This window comes from Anoplopoma fimbria, chromosome 1 (assembly GCF_027596085.1).
Source record: "Anoplopoma fimbria isolate UVic2021 breed Golden Eagle Sablefish chromosome 1, Afim_UVic_2022, whole genome shotgun sequence".
In the NCBI taxonomy this organism is placed as follows: Eukaryota; Metazoa; Chordata; class Actinopteri; order Perciformes; family Anoplopomatidae; genus Anoplopoma; species Anoplopoma fimbria.
Window position 1 is genome coordinate 7,934,994 of NC_072449.1, and position 26,075 is coordinate 7,961,068.

At 39.7% G+C, this 26,075-nt stretch overlaps 1 protein-coding gene across 1 annotated transcript in view; it reads left to right on the plus strand.

Annotated features, from left to right (window-relative positions):
* The first annotated feature begins 19,331 nt into the window (after positions 1-19,331).
* The window catches only part of gramd1bb (GRAM domain containing 1Bb), a 69,803-nt gene continuing 63,059 nt past the window's right edge, over positions 19,332-26,075 (plus strand). Inside the window, exon 1 of the mRNA XM_054600497.1 lies at positions 19,332-19,735. Coding sequence (XP_054456472.1) covers positions 19,332-19,735 — 404 coding nt within the window. The remainder of the gene's footprint in view (positions 19,736-26,075) is intronic.

Sequence of the window (26,075 nt, forward strand, 5' to 3'; positions counted from 1 at the left end):
GTTTCTCCACAGTTAGTGCTCCCTCTACGTTTCTTTTCAATTTGGAATAGTTCAGGTTGTGAATGTGTCTTAACGGTTCAAATCTATGGTCGGGCTGCCACTGAAGGAGTAGTAGATCATCACTTTTACTCAGCCTGCAATTCTAACTGTAAATCTCATCTGCATAAGGTGCAACATACACACAGCCACGGTGACATATGGAGCGGTTTCACATGTCTCTGGGAGTGTGAGGTTCACTCCGATGACTTCATCACAGTTTAACGAAAGATATTTTCAGAAGTGTTGTGGAGATAACAGTCTGTCTCCGTGTGCACACTGTTTGTCATGCTGTCACAATGAGAAACGCTCTATATAGTCACTCACTGAAAAGGATCAGAGGATTGTTGCCAAAAGCTTTTCAAAAGAGACTGAAGAGCTGAAATCCTGAAAAAAAAGAGCTTCATCTAAACAATGAGCAGCGGCGCTCCCTGATGAGCATCACTCTACTGCTATCAGCCAACATCTCAACAGTGTAGTGTAGGTTTAAAGCCCCTATGCTAACTTTTAGAGAGACATGTCTCTGTGCTGTGTGGTAGTATGTGATGACGTTTCGTCTGAGAATAAGACAGAATGCTTTATCACTGAGTGAAAAACAAAACAAAAAGATATAATTAACTTTGTTTCACAGTGACTCACAGCTGATTCATCTATAACAGGGGGGGAAGCCATTAAGTCCAAATGTCATTTTGTCATAATCTCTGAGATTTATGATCAGCATGGCACTGCGTAGGGGTATAAGACGTGGAGAGAGAGAGAGACGAGGATCGGTCATTCAGGCAGAACTACACTCCTTTCAGTTGTGTTGCCATCGCTTGTGTCACCACAACAGGATGGGAAAGAATTACAGTTTGTCCTCGCGTTGTCTGGATGCTCAATTGACTTCGGTTGGGAGCCTCATTAGTGAAACAATTTGCATATGTTTTTGCAAATTCTTGGTTATCCTATTTCCGCATGGTAGGCTACTCTGGTGGCATGAATCCATGAGGTTGATGAGATGTTGATTTTTAGATTAAGATGCGTGAAAAAACATTCCATTCTACAGATTGGCATATAAATGTGAAATATATAGTTGTTCCATATATTTGCAGGAGGACTGTTGGATTTCAGGTCATTCTTTTGTTGAAATAACTACAGAAACAACACTTGCAGAGGAAAAAAAAACCCTCAGTTTTACTTGTTCCATTAACATAAACATATGGCATCACATACTGTTTGTTCAATATTTTTGCCACAAATGCAAAACATCGCTACTCTTATTTTCTACCAAAACAAACCATCTAACTGTATGTGTCATACACCAGTTTAAAACAAAGACTACTACAAGTACAACATGAAGACAAATCATGTCAATGCTCTGAATAAGAGTTCTCAATTTTTGCTTGGAAATATATTAATAATCCATGCAGCCAAACGTCTAGGTGACTTTAAGTATGGGATTTTGTGTAATAAATCAGTTGCACTTTTGTGTTGTGTTGTAAGAATAATTTCCTACAGTCTGCTGTGGAGCAGCACTGGAATGCAAATATATTCCTTACTTGATACCACATTATATGCACAATTAGAATGCAACAAACGACAATGCATCACTTATTTAATAGCTTGCGTAAGGCTTAATTACCTCCACTGCCTCCTGCTAGTGCCAACACTATTTTTGTGAGCTGCTCATATGGTTAATTACCTTGACAACCTGACAGGCCAATGGAGCCATTATTGCATGTTTAAGAAGCAAATCATTACATTACAGTCATTTAGCAGACGCTTTTATCCAAAGCGACTTACAATAAGTGTATTCAACATAGGTATTCAAGAGAACTACTAGTCACCAGGAGTCATAAGTGCATCTCCTTTCTTGAACAAACATCTAAAAGCATAAACCAGAGCAAAAGTACAGTGCAGAAACAAACTAATACGAATACAATAAGTGCAACAAACTAATACGAATACAATAAGTGCTAAGAGGAAGGCTCAGGGTAGTACTTCTTGAAGAGGTGAGTTTTCAGCCTGCGCCGAAAGCATCGACTCTGCTGTCCTGACGTCAGTGGGGAGTTCATTCCACCACTGAGGGGCCAGGACAGAAAAAAGCTGTGACCGGGTGGATCGGCCGCAGGGACCTCTGAGCGACGGGGCAACCAGTCGCCCCGAGGCAGCAGAGCGAAGTGGTCGGGCGGGGGTGTAGGGCTTGACCAAGGCCTGGAGATAGGAAGGAGCTGTTCCTTTCACTGCCCTGCAGGCTAGCACCAGAGTCTTAAACTGGATGCGAGCTCTTACAGGGAGCCAGTGTAGAGAACGGAGAAGGGAAGTTGTGTGAGAGAACTTGGGGCGATTGAACACCAGACGAGCTGCAGCTTTCTGGACAAGCTCCAGAGGTCTGATGGCCGACGCCGCGGCTCCGGCAAGTAGTGAGTTGCAGTAGTCCAGGCGGGAGATGACCAGAGCCTGGATGAGCACCTGCGCCGTCTCATCAGTGAGGAAGGGGCGAATCCTCCTGATGTTGTAGAGGAGGAATCTGCAGGTTGTACTACTATATGCTAATAATCCAATGGCATTAATACCAGACTCACGTCATTGACAAAATAATTTCTGTCTGCTAAATTTCAGGGAAATTTGTTCATGTTTTTGGGATATCCTGCGCATAAACAAACAGTATGTGTATGAGCTGTAATGGTGGTAGAGTAGAGAGAAGACAGAGATACAGTAGAGTTGGTGAAATCTAGTGTTGAAATAGATACTCAACAGTGACAGCAAGGGTCCTGATGATGAAGTATTTTAATTATTAATCTCAATCCACATTGTTAGGGCCATTTGCCAAATGATATACTGCCTAAATTTAACACGTATTATATATATAGTACCAGTCAAAAGTTTGGACACACCTTCTCATTCAATGGTTTTTCTTTATTTTTATTTTTATTTTTTTCTACATTGTAGATTAATATTGAAGACATCCAAACTATGAAGGAACACATATGGAATTATGTGGTAAACAAATAAATGCTCAACAAACCAGAATATGTTTTATATTTTTAGATTCTTCAAAGTAGTTGAATGAGAAGGTGTGTCCAAACTTTTGACTGGTACTGTGTATATATATATGTTTTATATATATATATATATAAAATAATAAAAATACTTCATTCAAATTATTTGGTCAATGACGTGAGTCTGGTATTAATGCCATTGGATTATTAGCATATAGTAGTACAACTTGTAAAACTAACATAGACACTTGGGTAACATTTGCAGGGCCCAGAAATCCATAAAGTACAGACACTAAGTAACATCTACTGGTAACAAGTTGGAACTGCAACATCAGCAATCAAGTCTCTGCCATGAGTAAAGCACAGTACAATAGAATGGAATAGTATCCAACACTAGTTCAAACAACTTCTCTCTGAAACAATGTGCACAAACATTAGCCTTCTTTTTTAGGTTTCTGGATTTAGACATTTTAAGAAATAGTCTTAATAAGCTAAAAGACACATTCATCTGGAGAAATGTGAAGAGATGCTTAGTACACAGCTACGTTTTAGTTACTTATCAGTGCCGTTAGCAAAAAAATATTTTCTGTCTTTAATATCAGACAGAAAAGTTTCCGACCTAAAGAGAAAATAGTCAAGATTTCACTTTCCTTTTTATTACTGAATTTGAGTGTGTGTGCTTGGCGGAAGCACAGCCTGCTTTGACACTTTGGAGTATGATATCTAGATAATTCATGAAGTAAAAATCAACATTTTCCTTCAATATGGTGTTAGAATAAAACAAAGCAATTGGTATCTTTTTTATTGCAGTTCTACAAATGTAAAAGAGTTTATAAACAATACATGCACCACCAGTGAACAAACTTTTATAATCTGAAGTTAAATATAGCAGTGAGCCACCCTCTTCCTGTTGTTACCGTGGAAACAAAGGAAAATTGCATCCACTCCACGCCGGTTCTGTTTATTTATTACCTCATGTCTTGTACACAAAATATATGTGAAAGAGCCTTTTCATGAGTCTGTGCGGGGACGAGGGGGAGCAGATAATAACAACTACGGATTCCTCTCCCTCCATTCCTCTGGAGCTGCCAGATAGGCGGATGAAGATGAATGTGATGGTGGAGCAGGCTGCAATTACTTTACCAAGAATGGTGCAAAGTCTGCAGATTCACCCATTGTTTGTCCCACTCATTCTCCGTCTCAATCTCTCTGTTTTTCTTTTCCCCTTCCTTTTCTCCACTCTTCTCACTTTCGTTCTTTTTCTGCAGCTCATAAGAGTATTACATTGGACAGTGCAGCAGAATGTGCTGTATGGCTTTAGCTGTTTTGTAAAGTTGATGAAAATAGCCCTGCTTGTCCTCTATGTCACTTGCTATTGTTGCCAGCGCTGTCAATCCGAAACCGCTTAAACCTCAAAACGGTTTCAGGTGAAGGGTCAGTAATAGGGTATGCATGACAGCACCTGAACTGCCTTTAGAAACTGGGTTATGAACCTGAGAAGAGTTCAGGTTTCCAACAGAGACATTTTGTTTTTTCTCCAGCTGCTCATTGGGTGGCAGCATGGAGAAAAGGTTATGCTATCATATATGTATTCAGCAAACATTTGTCATACAGGCAGAGACTTTATAGAAAAAAACAAAAAAAACAGCTGATGACACCCATAGCAATGCTAAAAGGTCGTTTTATGGTGGCTGAAACGACAAGCCAATCGTGCAGTAAAGAAAAAGTGTCCTGCTTGTTCACACCTGAAAGTTGATGTACCTAAAACAAGACCAGGATGCTAATTTATTACATATATTATATAAATATTTCGACACTATACACTCACATAAACCACATCAAACGTCGGCTTTTCTCTGGTGATAATATTTGGCTGATAGGACTCACGTTTTTGGACTGAGAAGCAGTGCTATAATATAGTTTTGTACAGAATCAAATGTTTTGTGCACCTCCCTCCTCCACTCCTCATGATGCCCCAATCACCACGGCAACCTTTGATTGCTGCTGGGTGAGACACAGCTGATTTTGATAAGCTAATTAGTGCAGTTTGACACCACCAGCTTTAGCTTTTTTTTATTGGCTACTTATCCGTATTTGTTATAATTCTGATTACCAGGCACACTATCAAAATGTCGTACTGAATTTTCTGGTTGTAATATACCACCCACGGCTTGAGTACTACTTTTACAAAGGTGTGACATATTTGTTCTCGCAAGCATGAGCTCACATGGGCTTTTTGGAAGAGGGGGCTTAAAGAGACAGGTGCTATTAAAGGAGCATTTCAGAGAGAGGGTGAATACAGGTATATTCAGACAGACCATATGAGAAAAATATTGTGTTTTTTAAACATTAAATCATCTTAACATGTTCTTGTGGAAGCCCAGAATTCAAGTATAACCCATGACCATGATATGTCCCATTTAAATGCATCTATTCAATTCAATTCAATTTGATTTGATTTGATTTATATAGCCCAATATTACAAATTTGACTCAAAATCAAATCTGTGCAACATAAAACACCCTCTGTCCTTGGACCCTGTATACTATATACTATATACACTACAGTTTGCTCAATCATGAGCAGTAAATCCCTTTTTCTCACACTTGAATAATCATCATTGTGTGTAAAGTCAGACACGTTAAATTGTGGTTATATAACGTGACACATTGGATTGTGGCTGTGTTGCAGAATGTAGTGTTCATGCAATGCACAACACTTTTTGACAGCTTTTGAGGGCATTAAATGGTGGATACATATCACTTTCAAAATTCAGACATTAAAATGAAATGGTGGAGGGTAAACAGAGTAAACTATATAGTAAATAAGTAGCCATAGTCGACAAACAGGTGTGTGTGGCTAGCTTCAGGTTATTCATTTTTAGTTATAAAAGTGTAAGAGGTTACAAGTCTTTGAACAAACGTTTTCTCTTTTTTTAGCAGTTTATTAACGGCCTGAATGCTAAAAAATACCAAATCCTCATTTTCCGTAGATAATTAAGAAACTTTAAGTCCAATATTTGATTCCTTTGATATTCATTACAAATATTAATCTCATTACCATCAATTGTTGGTAGGGTGGAAATCCATTAAGTGTCCCAGTGAAGCAATCTTTCTGTATCGTTTCAAATCATATCCTATCAGTTCATCAAAATGAATTGCCTTCTATAATGTATGCCATGTACTTCATATTAATACTACCAATGTTTTCCCTTATGTGTTAGTGTCTTGGGAGATATATTTACTTCACATTTGTTTGATGCATAGACATATCGTACTACTCTTACTCCTGCAAACACTATAACTAACAGACGAGATGTATTTGGGCGTCATGGCTGATGACTAGATGGCCTTGGATAGGAATAGAGATATGCTGAGTAAGAAAACCCAGCAGTGTCTTTTTGTGTCTGAGGAAGCTACATAAAGAGCAGGTTGACAAATCCCTGATGATGTTGTTTTTATAAATCTTTGATTGAGTCAGTCTTCACCTTTTCATTTAAACGCTGAAATGCATCTCTAAACCGCAGTAAAAGTCAGCAGCAAAATTATTGGTACTCAGCAGAAAAATCAATCTGTACAGCAAGATGGGAGAATCCATTATATCTAACAGTACCCACCCCCTGCATTTAGAAAGTTCTTGTCTTCTGTTTCCCGCCTCCGACAACCATTTGCCAAAACTAACGGATAGTTTTTCATACCCTCCGCCATTTCATTGCCCAACTATGTAAAACATGGGTTGCATCAGCACATTCCAAACCATGCCTGTTTCTCCTTTCTTTCTTCTTTTTCATTAATATTGTAACCTTTGTACTTCACGTGGTCCTCTTTTACTCTCGCAGTAATTGTGTTTTATCAAGGTAGTCTTGTCTTACTTGTCCTGTTTAGTTGTTTGTATGGCTACTGTAGTAGAACCAATTGCCCCTTTGGGACAAATACAGGACTTGAACTTTGAAGTTCCATGTATAGAACAATTAAAATGACCAAACGTCATTCAGAAGGAATGGTATGAACCCTTTTTTGTAGCCTCAGGAGAGCCGACTAATGGAAGTCAATCAGAAGCCATGTTTTTGATGAGATATGCAAGTTTAAATTATTGCCAGATGGGGAAAAGAAAAACATTGGTTTGACTGTATAATTCATCTGCATGGTAAAACAGCATTGTTCTGGAAATTGCAGGCCACTTTTGGTTTATTTAAATCTCTGCCCAGCACATACACCTGTAAGATAAGAACGTATCTCAAAAGCAAACTGGTTTTAGCTTCACTTCAGTCAGCATTCCCAGAAGCCTTACGTCTCTAGTAAGAAGTATTTTTGTGACCGTGAATGATGTTGATTGTAATAATATAATAACTGCAGATCTGTCTCTGTCTCGTCAGTAAGTCTGTCTGCCTTTTCTCTGCTCTTTTCTTTCTTTCTGTCGCTTTCTCATCAATAGAGTCATTGTTCAAGCCGTCCATAGAATCCCAGAATTGGGTTGTTTCTGCAACAGACAACAGGCTTTTACATGCGCCACGCACAAAGGCCCCAGAAAAAGTCACACTTGTGAGAGGGAGGGTTGGAAATACACAAACACACAGTCTGATCACAGACAGACGGACAGACTGGCCCACATTGTTTGTCTGTAACCTTTGACCCTTTGTTCCCAAAGAGGCGGGAAAAGGTCAGGCTTCATGATCTGTGACATAAAAAAACTGTAATCTTCCCTGTTGGTGCCATCTTTTTAAACTGGTGGTTTTCAGGTCAAACCTGAGTGAGTGTGCACCCTGCTGGTGACTTTCTCTCTGCTGCTGGCCAGCCTCTGTTTACAGACACTACAGCATGCATTACTTATATTACTTTTTTTTGCATGAATGTGTTTTATTTTTAGTGATTAAAAAATCCCTTGTGCAGTGCCTATAATCACCCCTCTTGGAAATTGCCATTTTTTTATTGTTTAGCAGAGTGTAACCTTTTGACAGAGTTGCTTGGAGTGAACCTTTGTCTTTATTTTTGCAAATATATAAACATCCAAGCATGCATTTTGTATTTTATATTTTATATTTATAATTCAGATCACTCTGTAGAAATGTTTCAACTTTGAAATTAAAAGGTGGTTCTCTTTTTATCCGTGTCAGTGAGCCACACATTGTCTTTAATTCAATGTTGTAAAACAACAAAACAAAATTCAATCATATTTTTCACAATAAATTCAGCAAGTCTCATTAATCCAACCACTAATTGCCAAAATATTACACTTAAAAATGTAAGTTCTCTGTAAATCAGAGGGCTCTAAATGTTTTATTTTATTCCTGAAATATATCTTGATGGAGAGTAGACTGCACACATCTGCTTTTGTCCAACTTTTTCAATATATGTTGATTGAATAACAGAAACAAAAGGTATTTCTTTTTTTTCTCTGATTAATGAATCAGATTGTGTAGAATCCCCTGAAGATATATTTAATAAACTACCAAACACAACCTGCACCCACAGGCCTTTTCTACAATTTAATGAATAAACCCCACAAGAAATCATTAAGAATTAAAAAAAAAAAAAAAAAAAAAAAAGCACAGAGTAAGCCACTAAGAGGTTAAAAGGAGGGAGGTCATTAGCGGCGTGCGGTCAGACCCTGATAGGTCACCGCTCAGTGGCCTGCTCTGCGCGGCTCTCCTCCGGCTCTCCTCCGTGAGGTAACGGGGCTGCAGGCTGTCTCCGCCTCCGAGACGCACGGATTTGAGTTTGACAAAACAAAAGTAGCCGGCGGATGTTATTCGACCTGTCAGCATGGATGAGTTCCGTATTTGAAGTCGTCCTTCTGGGTTTCGGCGCCGTCGGAGTCTGCTGGACGGACAAGTTGTCTGGAAGTTGGTCGTTGGTCGAATAGAAGGTAAATAAAAAAAAAAAAAAAAAAAAAGAAAACTCAGCTGATGATGAAACATGATTTTTTTTCTGAGGTTTCTCCGCTCTTTCAATGTGTGTTTTTCCATATCGACCCGATGCGACGTTAACTTAACAAGCAGTTTAATAAACAGATGAAGAGTCAGCACTCATTAAGATTATTATGAGTTATGATTATGATTATGAGTGGGGGATGCTGACGCTGGTCTGAATCCCCTGCATGGCTGTGAGCAGACGGCTCTGCTGCACTGGCTGTGTCTGCCCGGTCCCTGCTGTCTGTCTGGGACGGATGCTGCAGTCTGTGCATCACATAACGTGAACTTTATTAAGTGTTAAAATAAACCATATCCATCTAAGATGATTGTTCAAACATGCACATGCTTTTTTTTTTTGCACCTGCTCTGTGCAACAACACCTTTTAACATCTGTCTTGATAATGAATGAGTGTCACTGAGGTTTAGGAGGTTCGATCCCCACCTCCTCCTGGCTGCTAGTCGGTCCATTTTAAGTTGAAATGAGCTGTCAGTATTCATAAATGACTATTTTTACGTTGTTTCATGTGTAGTCTATTTGCATTCTTATTAAGTTCTAGATATATGTAGTGTTTTCATATACTTCACTTACTAACTTCCAAGTTCTGTATGCAGTTTTGGTCATGCTGTCAGGAACAGAAACCGGAATGGAAAGTTCTTACTGTGTGCATATAGGCCTCAACCTGATACAAGTAGTCCACCAGGCAAACAGTGATCCTACTTGTTCCAAGTTTTAACCTTGACATTTGAATCAACAGACACTCGCCTGTACTGAGTCCGGTAAAAAAAAAAAGTCGCAACAAGAAATTCTAGGTGTTCTTTTTGTTGGTTGTAATCATTTCCAAGCATTTTATGACATTACGTTACAGTTTGGTCCTCTACACGTGCAGAGCAGACTGCTTTATTTGTTCCTGACTTTGACCATGATTCCTGGTTGTAGTTTGTGCAAGTTTGCAAGTGTGATGTTTAGGTTGAAGTAGACACACGTAATTCCCTGAGCCAAAAAATAGTTTTGTAAAGGAGTCAAAGACAGTACGGATGTATGTACCATACGGTCAATGCAACACAGAGTGAAAACACACAGTAACCTCGAATTAAAGAACATTTCCTGTTTTCTCTCGAGATGATTTTTCCATTTTTATTTCATTAACTTGAGTTAAACAAGGTGTAGATGTTGTGCTCCTTTGTGTTAATGCTGTAACAATCCTCTAGTCATAGGAATTCTTTACATATATTCACTTTACTTGCTATGGAAGTTGGCCTTTAAGTGACATTTGAATAATCTCATTATTGCTGGGGATCTGATGACGCACCCTGGGGAGCCGCTGGTGGTCTCGGATGCAGATTTGGGAGCTGTTAGTTTATTTTTAAGGTAATAATAGCCCAGAGCAGATGACAGCAGTAGTGAATGTCATTCATATAGCAATCAGTAGCTAGGTAATTACAATATTGGCTATAAGAAACTAACAAAAACAACACAAAACAACCTCTGACTGGTTCAGAAGCTAACACACCTCACCGTGAATTATTTTTATTGATTTAAAAGATCTACCTGTCCTGATCAATTCAGAGATATCATGACATGAACATCGTCTGGTGGTGACTGTACCAGACTGGGACTCTTGGTTGATTGGTCCTCTAATGTGACTGTTGTCCAGCTGTTTAAGAGGACATGTCTTTGTTGTTATGGACATGCTGCACAGCATGTGTGGAGAAAAAACCTTTTCAGGGGCGCTCAAGCAGAACCTGCAGTGTTTCCCCATGTGTCACAGCAGGATCTTGATCAGTGTGTGCGTTTATCTGATTTACTCTGTGAAACATGCTAACTGGAATTTTTGGTCTATGACACAATCCTTTCATAGAGAGCATGTGACACATAAGGCTAAAAGAGAAACTGTCAAAATGCCAATCATTTTTATCTTTATATACACTTAATTGCCATCTTTCGGTTCAACGTCCAGCTTCTAGCCATTGGGGTTGTTAATTGTAGTTTATAAAAAAAAGAAAAATGTAATCCTTAACAATCGTCTCGTATATAGCGTGCATGCTACTTAACACATTTAGAAATAAACATCCAAACAGTGCGTGTAAGGAAACGCTTACAGTAGGTGTTATGGCTATTTCTTAACCAATACAATAACTGCAGCCGCTCAGAAAACCTGTGGAGTTTCCACCATTGCACATCTAGATCCAAGAAACGTTTGAATGTGTTGCCGTTCAGGAGATGTAGTTACCGTGGAAAGGCCGGTAGCTCACTCACAGAAAAACAACAACATGCTCCCAATGAGAGCATGTTGTTGCTACTCTCAACTGTTTGTGGCTGTTTCTGTGGCTAGCTCTCTCTCTCTCTCTCTCTCTTTCTCTCTCACTCTGAATAAGATTACTTTGAATGCATCTCACAGTCTCATCTCTCCCAGTTTCCGTCAGCCCTTCTTCTCTGAGCTGTGTGTGGCTGTCAGGCCTGGGAAAATGCCTCTGAACCCCACAGGAAATGGCAGTTGTGAACAGACGGTGCTGTTGCTTGCAGTTGTTTTCACCTCAGTGGTTCAGTGAATAGAGTAGTGGTATAGATCGAGTTAAAGGATGAGGATCATTTAGTTTGATTTTAGGATGGTTTTTTTGGACATACACTTAAAAATGTTGTTATTGCCTCTTGTCGATTATGTTGAATATTGTCACATTGATTATTTTCCGGTCTTTTCAGGCTTTATTATGGTGACAATGATCATAGACTTCTCAGAGTGCATTCTAAACGTATCATCTAGGCCTGCAACCTGTTATTCATTTCCTTATTATTATTAACAGTACCAATAAATCTGTCTAACGCAGTCTATAGAACTGACTGTGCTATCGGTTATGGGGGGTTTTGCTTCATTATCAGTACACCAGTTCCAGAGAATATGTAGGTTTTGTGGGCTGACCTTTTTTTTTACTGTTACAGCAGTTTTTTTTAATCGTAGTGTTGTTACTGAAAGAGAGGGTACTGTAAAAAGCTTGTGGCAATATTTACTGATTTGTCTCTACACCGCGTTCGTTCATTCATAAACAACGCAAAGTTTGATTTGTCATCAAACAGTGCAGTTCATTTTGATTTGTGAGTTAAATAGACAGCTATGAGAAGTTAAAGCTGTGAAAATGATTTGTGAGCATGGATTTAAAAATTGGCTCAGTCTCACCCCCTCAGATGGGAGAGGATTGTTATAGCTGCTGGAGCCCAGTCTTCAGTTTTATTTTAGAGATTTTAATCTTACTGTATTGATGTAATTCTATCGGAGCGTTTTCTAAACCGCGAATAAAAGTGCAGAGCTTTGTGCCGTGTTCGTGCAGCCAGATGGAAATCTACTGCTACATAAACACATCACTCATTTTAGCAACACCAAATGTGAGCGGCAGTTTAGCATGACAGGTCCAAAGAGTGTCTAGGCACCACTTCATTAACTAGCATCACTTAATGGCTCCTTATTGTGGTCATAAAACTGTTATGAACCTAATGGAACCAATCAGACTTAATTCAGACAAATCCTTCAATTATCCAGGCTAAAGCGCGTTTAAGTAGTATCAACTGGATTTGTGTTTGCTACATTGAATGCAGAATCCAGCCATTATGGACTGATGGAGGCTCATTTGGTTCCTTTTTAAACTTTTTTTTGTTTACGGCATCATGGCTTTCTATTTAAGGCTCTTTACGGTTGATACTGATCATCTGTTCATTCCAATACTTCCTTAGTTACTCATTTCATAATAACCGACAGTTTTAGTGGTTCATTTGATGTTGTTGGATTTTCCTTCACCCTCAGTTTGTACTCTTAATCTTACTTTGACTTTGCTTTAAAAAAAAACAACCACTGGGAATCCATAAAGCCTGGTATGTGTAACAGTTTACAAATTAATGAACTATTGTATGGGGGCGTGTTTCAATACGGATTTGACATTTCTAATCAACACCATTCAATTGCAGAACCCCCCTCCCCCAAATAGCCCTTTTGAAAATGCAATCACTCTGAAACCAAAGGAACTCCGATACATTTTTTGAGTCAGTCGATTCTGTTTATCTCAACTCCTTTTCATCACAGTTCTGACTCACATTCAGCTAATGTGGGTCTTCGCAGCTTCACATAATACTACATGCTGTGTTGTACCTCACCAACGAGCTGTGCCTGTTTCCATAGTGTAATAAGGCTATTTTTAGAAGGCAGGGTGTCTAAATAAGAGATGAAAGCTTTGGGTTTTGATCAGTACAGCAAGTCTCTATAGACGTGGACCAAAGAGTCGGAGGAGGCAGCCCCTTTTTGTGGTAAGAGCAGCGGGACATAGGATTGCCTGCCAGCTCTCATTAACAAGAGGTACACTGTGTAAACATCAGAATACACGGTAGCTGGATGTTAAAGTTTGTATCTAAAGCCTCGTGAAAAATCTTTGAATTTGTAAGGGACAATCTTTTAGCGTGTTTTTGTAACTTTGTAGCTGGGACTTATGTAAAAGTAATAAATGACTGGAAATAATCTTGCAACCCTTCTTTAAGTTGGGCTCCTCTTAGAAAGAGAGTTGTCTGTTCCCATTGCAGTTTATTCGCAGTACAACGTGTTCCTTCATTCGTCTTTACAGCGAGTCAGTGTACAGTCAGATGCCAGTGTGACTAGTAAGACTTTTTTTTTAGCACAGGAAAAGGAAATGGTAAGAAGGAGTGAAGCCTGTATCGTAAGCAGGGTTCAGAATCTCATCACAGCCTTATAAGATTCTCCCATCATTACTAGCTAACGTACAGAAACCCTGTTGTGTTGCATGATGCACTGCTGCATGAATGGGTCAGCGCTCAGTGATCAGGTTTCATCCGGGGAGCGGGTTGTTTAGTATGGACTCCACAGTGTAGCACATCAATAGCATCATGCCTGCGAGAACGGCATTACATAGAGACAGGGTATAAATATTTAATGTGAAAAGATTATTTCTTATTTGTTGAATCTTTTTTTTTTTTTATCCCCTTTACACACATCACATTTTACTTGGTCTCTTTCATTCTTTTCTTGCATGTGTTGTTTATTTGTCAACACAGATGCCACAAAACAAATAATTATATGTAATGAACATAATACATTTTTATTTTAGTTTAGTTATTAAAACCAAAAACACATTTCAAAACTTGTCTTTGTTTGTATAAAAAGTTTTTGCTCGTCCATCATGTATGTCATGGACTTAATTTCAGCCTATCTTTCTGTACATCATTTTCTGCATATAGTTTCTAAATACGTTTCTCTGCAGAGGAGTGATTACGTTTTTATTACACTCTAGTTTAGCACAGCTTAATGTCTTTGGTAAATGTAGTAGAATACAAGGAATTGGCACACCGTTCTTTATTATCCTGTTTCTCATCAGATAAAAACATGATTGGTAAATGATTGTTACATTGTTATAGTTCATACTTTATCCTCCATAGATTTCCCAGTCCTCCGAGGCTCCATGTTTTGGCCCCATGTACAAAATGAATTTGACTAATCAGATCACTTCATGCAGAGTGAGTGTTCGTTTAATCAGCACCAGCATGCCTCTGTAATCGGCCCACGGTCTTTGACATTGTGCTGACAGGGACGCAGCGCTAAGAATAAAGACTCAGGCAACAATGGAGCTGAACTTTAACGGTCAGTAATGACGCGTGAAAGGCGAGCAATCGCATGGTTGTTGTGTGCTGCGTTACCATCGCGGCGATGGAAAACTGTGATCCCTGTCTCAGCTGTAAAAGCAAAGCTTCTCCGTGGTAGGTCCATCTGTCCTGAGCAAAGGGCACAAGATGGCTAGACCATCAGGGTCATTCCCGCCGTGCACTCTTTTTTTAGATATTTTTATAGAGTACTTACACTGCACAGGTGCAACAACACGCTCTCCAGCTAGAGAATAATACATGATTAATCAAAAACAAAATGAAGAAATCAACACATAAAAGTCATGGCTTGAAACAACACTCTTTTACCAAACCCTCATGCCCATATGCTCAGCCATGACATCACCTGCTCATGTGGGTTGTGCCAGGCGATGCCAGAGAACGACCTGAGGCTACTAGAACGTGTGAAACTGTAACAGGAAGCGTTCTCCTGCCATAATTAATGCAGGATGTTTCCCCACCTCCACACTCAGCCTCCAGGTCAGAGTGTGTGTGTGTGTGTGTGTGTGTGTGTGTGTGTGTGTGTGTGTGTGTGTGTGTGTGTGTGTGTGTGTGTGTGTGTGTGTGTGTGTGTGTGTGTGTGTGTGTGTGTGTGTGTGTGCGTGTGTATTTGTGCATATGCTTAGGTCTACATTGCACAAGTTTATTGTTTAGAACATAAACAGTGCCACAATATAACATGCATAAATTATATTGACACCTGTCATAATGAATACTAAACAGTGACTTCATCATAATTGAATAATGAAAGTTGAGTACATTAGTAGTTCATTATTATCTATGAATGATATGTTCTTTCTTAATCATTTCTAACATACATCATTAGTTTTTTGACAAAAACATCATGGTAATAACATAATTATAAGGTTGGGTTCTAATAGCAGTTTCTTTATTCAAATACCTGGATTGATAATGAGTCTAACAATTATCTTATTAAAACTTAATGACCCTTCTTTTAATGCCTTCAGGCCGGCGACAGTCGTGTCAGGTGGTATTATTATTTTCAGGGTTGTTAGTCTGTCCGTTCATCTGGTCCATTCTTGTGAACGCATATCCCATGAACCCTGGAGGGAATATTTTTCAAATTTGACACAAACGTCCACCTAGAGTCAAGGATGAATTGATTTTAGAATGTGGTGGTCAAAAGTCACCTCGCAAAAGACATTTTTGGCCATAACTCAGAATTGATATGCGAATATGACAATTTCACACGAATAGATAGCCATTTGTAAATATCGCAAAATTAGAATATGCAGCTATATCGAGTAGTAACCTATCGAGTAGAACTTTTAACTTCTTGAAGTTTAAGACCTACTTTGTAATTTGAAATGAGTGCCATAAAAACAGCAATTCCCTTTCTTAAATTAGAAAATGAAAGGTTTAATTTCACCAAGCATGGTGAATCTGCACACTGCAGTGCACAGTTTCCCTGTGCCTGTGCCTTTCAGCTCTGACCTTTAAACAGTCATATTGCTTTTAGTCAAATATTTGCGCATGAATCCGTGCTGGCGAGATCCAAAGGGAACCCTTAATATTTGGCCAGCTATCTCTATTACACTGATAGCAATGTTTGCATTTACAGTTTTATCTATAGTGCCTCAAAATGGGTGGTAGAAAAGGAATCATTTGCCTCTCATAGATAATTCTAGTTCAAGCCATTTATCTGACAAGTACATGGTTATTGTTGGGATTAATAAAGGCCCATCTCCAAATGACCTTTATTTTCAAATTTATTGAAAAAAAAGTATCTTTGTGTAACTTCAGGAAGTAGCCTAGCAGTCTCAGTCATGCTTATTTCAGTACCATATCATTGGTTCTACAATGCTCTGTGTCTACACTGATATTTTGATAGCTGCATCAAGCTCAGTGTACAGAGCTTGATGGGGTGCTTGTTGACCTCAATGTTAGAATGACTTATGGTGTAGTCCTGTTCTGCATTTATGTTTTAAAGGAAACAGTATTTGTTGCAGAATAAAACATTGCTTTGCTTATAGTTTGATCTGTCTATTGGCCACAATCATAGTTTAAAATCTTTTGACACATTTCTTTTAGCAGCTCTTAAAATCTACTTTTAAAAGTCTTAGTTTCGGGATGCAATATATTAGTTTTATAATCACTTAAGCTGCTTGGCTGTAGCTTTAAAAACCCTCTCCCTAAAACTTTCTTTTACTTTGGCCCTTACAGTATCTTCTGCTGTGCAGTCGTCATATCCCACTTCTATTAAGCTTCTTGGATCAACTCTAAGATCTGGCCTTTTTTCTCACTTGTCCCAGTTACGAAAAGGCTTTTTCATGCTTTCAGTCCCTTTAGGCTAGATTACTGCACGGTAGAGTTCCTCTCTGAGTAAGAGCAGCAGAAGCTTGGATTAACAGTAGAGACAATGCTTGATCTGATTCCAAATCAGTAACACACTAACCACATCCACATTTATGATCTACTGAATCTATAGACGTTTTCAGCGGAACTGCATTGCTAGGCAACCTTCAGGTACCATGTTTTCTTCTTGTCAGCTAAATTCATTCACATGCACCACAACGCATGTATAGTTCCTTTGCACTGCAGCAGGAAATAGGACACATTTCAAATGTTTGTGTTTACTACTTTAAAATGGGACATTGGAACATCCTGGCAAAACCTCTTGGCCTGATAAAAACACTTAGCTCAACTTTGTGGACATTTTATTTCCTAGCTTGAATTGATTTATTTGATTGGGAAATTTATGTCGATTATTATTTTTAGTAGTAGGAAGTGGTGATATTAGAATCAGAATCAGCTTTATTGGCCATGTATGCATATACATGTAAGGACATTTAGCAATTTTACGTTGCTCTGAACCGTGCATACACAGAAATAGACAAATACAACAAAAACAAGGACAATACAGTAGAACAAAGGTAAGCATAAGCATTTAACTGCTATGTACAATATAAATATATATACAAAAGTGTATATATAGATGAACACCAATGTCGTGGAGGTTATAGTGCAAATCGGAGGTAATGGTGCAGTATCATTGATTAGGTGTTCATCAGAGTGATAGCCAGTTTGCATAATATTTCTTGTCTTTGTTTTCTATATCAGGTGGCACATAACCGTTCCCCCTGCTATATGTCTCACCTTCTACATGCTGAGAAAACATATGTGCACAGCAATTATTCCAGTGATTCTAATAGCGTAGGCTAGTAGAAGAACGCAGATGGTGGTGTTTACTATCGACTCCCACTCTACTCTGACTGATTCCTTTGTGATGGCTTGCCCCAACTTTTTGCTTGGCAGTTGCGCCTGCAAAACTGACTTAAGGAATTCTCATTAATCAGGCAGTCAGCACATTGGCTCTTCAGTCAAGGTCAAACGTTTGGTGAGAGGTTTCTTTTGTTTTCTTGATTTGTAATCAGTTGCCCTCACTGTGTTGTGCTTTTGTGGATGCCCTTTGACCCTAAAGAACAGCTGGCCACTATATAGATATATGGAGGTTGTCTGTTATCTCTGGTTTAAGTTGTGGAAATTGACAGAATGTTTTAAAGGTCTGTGATAAACTTGATGCCGTTTCCAGGGAAGATAGATGTTAGGGATTGAGAAACTTGGGCCGGTGCATGGTGGTGAATGGGCACTGTACGTTAAGTAGATCAGAAGTTGGTCATGTGAGCGTGGATTTGTTTGTGCATCCCATCAGTTGTGCTGCTTGTTTCCTGTACTTGGTTATTGTGGTATCTACCTTTTGTGTGTGTTCCTGTAAACTATCACTGCCTTTCTGATCTGCCTGTGTGTGTGTGTGTGTGTGTGTGTGTGTGTGTGTGTGTGTGTGTGTGTGTGTGTGTGTGTGTGTGTGTGTGTGTGTGTGTGTGTGTGTGTGTGTGCTGCTGCTTAACTTGGTCATCATCACCCTCAGCCTTGCCTTGTACCTTGCAGTCCTATCACCTCCCTCTAACTTTTAGGCATTAACTGCTTGGAAACGTGCGACACACCGGGGCCACAGACGGACCTCCCCCTCCAGCATGGGCACAACCCGGACCGACCGCGTCTTCCTCTGCGGCAGCGACTTTAAAATGAGCACGCCAGAGTGACAACAGACAACCTCCCCTCCCCGGCCTTTGCAGAACATCAGCACCGATATTCAAGGGCTAACAGTTGGTGCCTTACTCTTTAGCATTAGCATTAGCAGCTGAGGTAGCAGCTTTGGCAGCATTGGACAGTAGAGGAGCCAATGAGATGTGTGTGTAACTTGGCCTGCCGGTCCCTTTGGAGGACCAGCAAAGGAGTTGGGTTACACTCACTGACAGACCTTATACATGTTTCATCTGCTGCTCTCAGAACAGAAGCCCCCTTTGTTATCTAATCCAGCCCTCTCCTTCCCAGCCTGAGAGACTGAGTTTACTGCCACAAGACTGTTCTTCAGTCTGTCAGCCAGCCACTGAGCTGATGCATATCAACCAACAGCTGAGGAGCAGCAGAAGGACTTGGTCCGGCCCCAGATATCTGCTATCAGGACTTTTCGGCCAGTCTTTCAATCCATTGGCTGGCACGTGGAGAGGGATTTAACGTAAACAAGCAGAGCTGAGGTTGGGGGGTGGGTGGCTGGGGGGCTGTGTGAAGTCCACCAAAGATTGTCAAGGATCTAATTTGTGCCTCATCTCTTCAGCACAAAACCTCAACTTTTCTGTGGCTAACAGCCCTTCATGCTGCAGAACTGCAGCATTTGCAATTCTTGTATCCAAGAATCTGTTTTGCACTTAAGAAAGTAGTCAGGACCATGAGTGGCACTCTCAGACCCCCTTCGCTTCAGGTGAGCGTCCCAAACGATGCTCCGTCATATGCGGATGGAGGGCGCAACGCAGTGTCAGATGGCTCCGTGCGATCCAGCTCCTCGACCCCGACGCTGAGGCGCAAGCGCTTCAAGATGCGCCGCATGAGGAACGTGCCCAGCGAGAGGGACCTGGAAACGGGAAGGCTAACCGTCGGTCACCTCAAGGCCCGTTCCGGCTCCAAGGAGTACCTCCAGCTGCCTTCCATTGAAATCACGCCGTCCAGCGACGAAGACGCTCCCTCTTCTTGGTCGAGGTGCTCCACGCCCAGTGCCTCACCACGACGCAAGCGTTTCCTGCTGAGGAAGTGGCTGAAGGTCCGACAGAAGAAGGAGCAAGGCAGTGAGAGCAGGTTGGTATGGGCCCTCCCTACTCACCTCTCCCCGTTCCCCTCTTCTCCCCACATCTCCCCTTAAACCTCCACGCTGCTTCAAAGCTCCCTGCTACCTGCACTAATGTGTTGTATCACTTACTTAAAGAGAGTTACATTGTTGTCATGTCAACCGGGATATTTTGGAAGATCCAACGTTTAGACTTGTGTGCTGCTTGAGATTTCTTTGCACCTTTCAGAGATTGATGCTTGATGAACAGCATGTAGCTTAATGACCACACACACTTTTAATAGAAGACATAATTATAGTTTTGATTTCTCAAGTGCTTTTCTTAAGATTCACACATGTCATCTGAAGCAAAACACATCTTTAAAAAAAAAAGATGAATGTAGCTACTTAAGGAAAGAAAATGCCATCCGTTGTGCATTCTTGTAAATGAATGGATTAAAGTTATCCAGGGTCTTATCTCTTTGTAAATCTGTTGTAACAAATCAGCAGTGATCTTTTAGTAGCTTGCATTCCCCTACATCTTGTCCTAGTAAGTTGTGTTTTAACATGTTTTTTATGACTCAGCTGTTTTGTTATGTAGTGTAGTGTGACCAGGTGAACCTTAGAACTTGTACTTAAATAAGAAGACCAGCTAATCAGGTTTTTTTTAAATCACGCTGCCTGATCCTTGTTTTTGGATGGTTGGGCTCCTTTTTTTTTTACATATGGATCAAGGAAGGTGAGATCAATGCATGTGAGCATTGTGAGGGTTAGAGGGCACAACTTAGATTAAGATTACACCTAAAAGAAATGTATAGTTGACATATTTGAACTGCTAGAATGACAATCAAAGGCAAATATTGGTACACTCCAGAATGTATTCAGCTGACTGCAGACCTCTGCCCTAGGGGTCATCAATGCTAACAGGCTGCTTCCTGCTGGGGAGCATAAATACACACAGTAGATAGTGTGTTTTAAAACAGAAGGATAAGGTGATACTGTAAGATCATCTGAAACTTAGAAGGTTGGCCTGACAGCAGTACTAGAGGAAGGGTCGATGGCTTTACAAAATCAATAGGTCTCTTCCTATCCGATGCTTGGTCGTGAGATATACTGACACCTGAGAGACGGTATGTGATGGAGGCACTAGAGGAAAGGTCATAGGGTTCAGGAAGTAAATCGACCCCTTCAGAGTAGTTTAACCGTCTTCATTTATTCATGTTAAACTAAAAGGGCACACAGAGAGCGCAGATCTGTTAATGAAAGTGAAAAATATAAATAATTTCTGCTAAGGCTGTCAAAATTGGCCAAAAATTACGTTTAATATTTGCTCTTAAAAACACTTTCAAATATCTATTTTTGCCTAATATATACATGACCGCGAGCTACGCAACACTGCTGGACTTCTTGTCAGACGCCCTTTTTCTTTGTATACCTGTCGCACACTTTGAAAGCGCTGCAGTGGAGAAGGAATGGCTGATTTGGTAAAGTTGAACTGAGGAGTTATCTATTATTATTATTATCTCATTTCACTACAGGAACCTAAATAAGGTGGCACCTGGCTGGAGGGGAATAACTAGAAACTTTCCTACTTGATTTTGGCTGTATTCTGTCATTTCCAGTAAATATCACAATATAAAACGTGTTTTCTGTTTAAAAAGAACCAACGTCTCAGGATAGCAAGTACTACTCACCCATTTTTCAGTCGTTACGTCTCGATCTCAGTCTGATCTCGAGCGCACAGCTGGTCGGGGGTTGCTGTAAACCCTGGTTTATCTGTCCCATGGTTCTTCCTTAGCCCATGCTACACCCTTCCACCAAGTTTTTTATGGAGATATGGCCATTAGTTTTTTCCTAATCCTGCTGACAAACAAACCAACTGTACAGAAGTAATGGGTATGTGCAGATCGAAGGGTAGCAGATAAAAGGTATTATATATAATTACGCAATATTTTCAGTGAACTATAATTAAAATCAAGGAAAGACACAATGAGATGGAACAAAAGTAGCTGTACCGTGTACTCGACCGAAAACAATTAAATCGTATTTGCAAAATTCATACAGTACACCATGCTTCTGCTTGCTTCTTTGTACTCAAATAATCAGTCATGGGAAAATTGATCAGACGTCGCCCGCTTTTATCAACCCTTGTACACAATGTCCTCAAATCACAACCTATAACAAAGACAGTTTGTTTTTTTTAGATAAAAAATTGAATGGCGAGTATTTATTTATCCTAGTCTTTGCTAGCTTTGTTGTATCAAACACTGGTAAAAGATGGCAGACAGAAAGAACTCCATTACTCACTCCATCAATGTGTTATCTTTATCTGAGTGGAAGACATCGTCTCTCCAGAGGCTTTTTCACATAACCCCTGACAGCATCACAGAGTGTGAAATACTGTCATTATCCAGCAACATGCGTAAGTAAGTGCGTCTAACAAGCGTTTCTCAGCTTAATACCACGCTGTGGCGTTAAGACGACATGGCTCCTCCTCAGTCTGCGGCTTGGTACTAGCTGCATGTATGAAAAAACATCTAAAGGCTTAAAGCAATGTGTAGGAGTGACATGAATAATCCAGATCTTAATGTTTATCTTTATTTAATTATTGATATAGGTTTTGTCATGTTCAGTTGCGAGGACACAATGTACACCATGTTCTCACAGATCGTCCACACTGTTGCCTGCATTCATTTATTACTGCCTTGTGGGCAGTTTTGTGACAACCCAATATTTAATGTAAGTGTGTTCCAAAATAGCAGCATTGTAAAAAAAAAAAAACAAGAATAGCAGCTTCTGGCTACATGATTTAGTTGAGGCACCACATGAATGCTCATTGGCTCTGGTGTTACAGCCATGCAGAATATGGAGCATGGTTATCTGTGAGCGTAAGAAAACGGGAGGATGTTCACTGGTGACGTCAAGCGTGAGATTCTGCTCCTGTTCTGACATCAGCTGCACCTGCAGCAATGCAGAGCGAGGCAAGTTTATTTGTGTTGCACTTCAACAGCAGTTTAAAGTGCTCGACATAATGCTAAATAAGCTAAAATGGTATGAAATAGAACGAACAAGAGAATACAAAATATAGTGCAGCTACAGAACAGGCTACATTAGCAGACCCAAATTTGATTTAAAGGAACAGTGTGTAACATTTAGGGGTATTCATTGGAAGAAATGGAATAAAATATTCAGAACTATGTTTTCATTGGTGTATAATGGCCTGAAACGAAGAATGGTTATGTTTTCCTTAGCTGAGAAAAAAAACATTTATGTCGTCCACCACCGCTACACAAGCACAGCACGCACAATTTATTTTTACAAACAACCTAAAACAGAAGCTGTGTGTCTGTAGTTTACTGTTTACCGTAGTTTGTTCTTTAAACTTCTCCGCTGGCTGAGACAAAACAGACAGGAGGACAGAAGGAATGATAGTGACTGATGTCTGTGTTGTTCGTTATTGATTATTATCATTTATAAACTTCACTCAGGAATGTTAATTTAATTGACATGTTAGATTGTTTTCCAGTGAGATATTAATGACTTTATAAAGTGACTTTGCTGTTGTAAACATTATTGTTGCTGCTCTAACAACAATATTTAGTTATATCTAAATTATGAATAACTTCTAATCCTATATGTTTTCAAAAGCAATTATTCAGTCATAAAAAAGTGAGTATTGATAAGAGCAGCTCCTTCTAGTAATAAAATCTTAAAGATACCCATCTCTACCTGAAGGCCACCATAGTTCTCCGGAAAAGGGAGCGGGGCGCAGAGGGGTATTTAGTCACTTGCAATCTGCAACATGACCACTAGATGGCACTAAATCTTACACACTGTCCCTTTTAAGAAAAGGCAGTAGCATTATAAATGTTTTAAGCCTCAAGATTTGAGGCAATATGAGGACTTTGGAAACAGTAACCAAACCTGTCCCAGAAGTTTTGAGGGGTCTAAACGCTTCATGGCATAGCAGCCTAAAAATCAATTTGTGCGACACACCGGAAGCTAGTGCAAGGATCTGTGACTTCTGATGATGTGTTCGACTTGGTTTTAGGGCTGAAGTATGCTCAAAAGAAGTAGTTTGCCCAGCGTGTTGTCCAGCAATTAAATCAAAAGTATTTATAGCTGCTCAGAGGCGGCAGTGAAAATCTGCTGGTCAAAGAAGGGGATTACATAATCATTTTTGAATATATGGAAATAATGACACATTTTCAGAATATGGTCTCCTGCATTTAATTCATAGTGTTCACTTAAAAGAAAAGAGAACTAAAGAGAGAAGCCCTGCTATCTTTCTCATCTTAACACAGCTGACTTATCATGGTGGGAAGTGGTTGTTGATGTCAGATTGTCAGAAGTTACAGAAATAGGCAGATACATGCAAGTACATGTATGGGTATCAGGAAGGAAAAATAGTACCGGAACATCTCTACTGACAAATGTGTAGTAAATACTAGATGTTGTGTTTTGCATAACTTGCCAATTTGTTCTTAACTGGTAACTGGAGCTTGTCTTCCGGCCAAATCAGGGATCATGCCTTGCCAAGTTAATATACAAACAGGGCAGAGCTTTTCTATTCAAGCAGATGCTTGTGGTCTGTTCATTAGATCTGGAGAATTCTGAACAATGTTAACGTGGTGTTCTGCTCATGGAGGCCGTTAAAATAGTAAGTATTCAAATACATTAGTGAAAGATTTGCTGCTGTGTTGTCTTTAAAATATCCAGTAATAATTAAACATGATAAAGTAAATGATTTGGAGTTCGACTTCCTCCTGACTTTATTGAGATTGGGACGCTGCGCTGTTTTCTGCCCAGATTGGTTTAAATCCTTAAAGCTCTTGTGATGATGGGGTGTCCAATCCTGAGGATATATTGCTGTTTCTGCTCTGAGCTCAAAGTGGAGCCTGGTGTCTGGTCAGTAAGTCCTTCTTCAAGTAGACATCACTGTTGTTTTGTCACTGTAGCACCTTAATCTTGTCATTCCAGCCTTGATTCTGTTTTTCTTTCTGTGATGTATTGGATGTCTGGACCGTAGACGTGTGTGTGTGTACGTATGTCGGTGTCTGTGTGTAAGATTGTGAGTCTGGAACCAAAAGTTTGCAGACACACTGAATCAGCTGTTCTGCAGGCTTATAGCAGCAGGGCTATTTTGAGGAGGTGGTGCATTATCTTTCACCAGGCTTCACTGCTTCCACCTCAGCGCAGCATTTCAATATTTCAGACGCACACAATCTCTTGCAAAGCAACTTAGGAAAACAAGAAATCAGAAGAGTTATGGAAGAATTGTCCACCAGCTCTTCAAGTTGCTTCGCCCCCTGAAGCAGTAAGATGATGGAAATGAACTTGAATAGCTTGTTAGTTCACAACTTATCTGCAGTTGAACTTGCAGGAAAAAAGCATCTTTGCAATGTTAACAATCCTCTCAGTATTATTATGGAGGAGAGCGAATGACGAGGTTCCATCTCTTAACAATGTTACTGCTTCTCGTTGTGTTTTTTAAACTACAGTACAAGACACTCTTACAACTCCAAAAACATTAACAACAAAGACAGCTTGGTATGCACGTATGTGTTGGATTCTGTGAGCATAAAAGCAGCTGTGTTATGCATTCTGTATTGGGGGGGGATCCCCAATAATGCATGGTCAGCGGTTTTACTCTCCTTGCAACTCGGCCTTAAAATTCACTGTATTTTCTTACGCCTCCTTGCTGTCATGTTTTAAAGCACATGTTCAAGCAATTGTGTACAAGTAATGATTAATGCATTGGGGGGGCCATGCCACGTCAACTCTGTCCTCTTGATTACAAAAGGACATGCACTCAAGGAAAAGGATAAACACTTGCATAAGCCCTGAACAAACACATCAGCTTTTACAGCACATATGTCGTCCACTCTGAGAGACTCACTTCTCCTGCTGCACAAGAGGCACAAGCTGAGATATGAGAGAGTGGAGCTCAAGTGATACTCCATAATGTAGGCCGATGTTGTGGATTTTTTACTTATTTAATATTATTTACTGTGTTATTACTTACTTATTTATAATACTTTTTTTGATCTTGTTTGATGTCTCTTGTTTGCACTATCCTCTCTGCTGCTGTAATCCTGAAAATGTCCCCGCTGCGGGACTAATAAAGGATTATCTTATCTTATCTTATATGTGGAGGTAGAATATTGGCAATGATTTTAGCTTGGCGCAGTCAACGTATAGTATCATTTTTATATGTATCCATCACAAATGCTCCAAAACTACTTTATGCTCCATTTTCTGACCTTTTATTGTCTTTTTTTTCTTCGAGAAAAGTACATATTTTCAACATTAATGGAGCTATATTTTACTCCACACTACTCATTTACAATACAAAATATTTTTTTTGGAGCT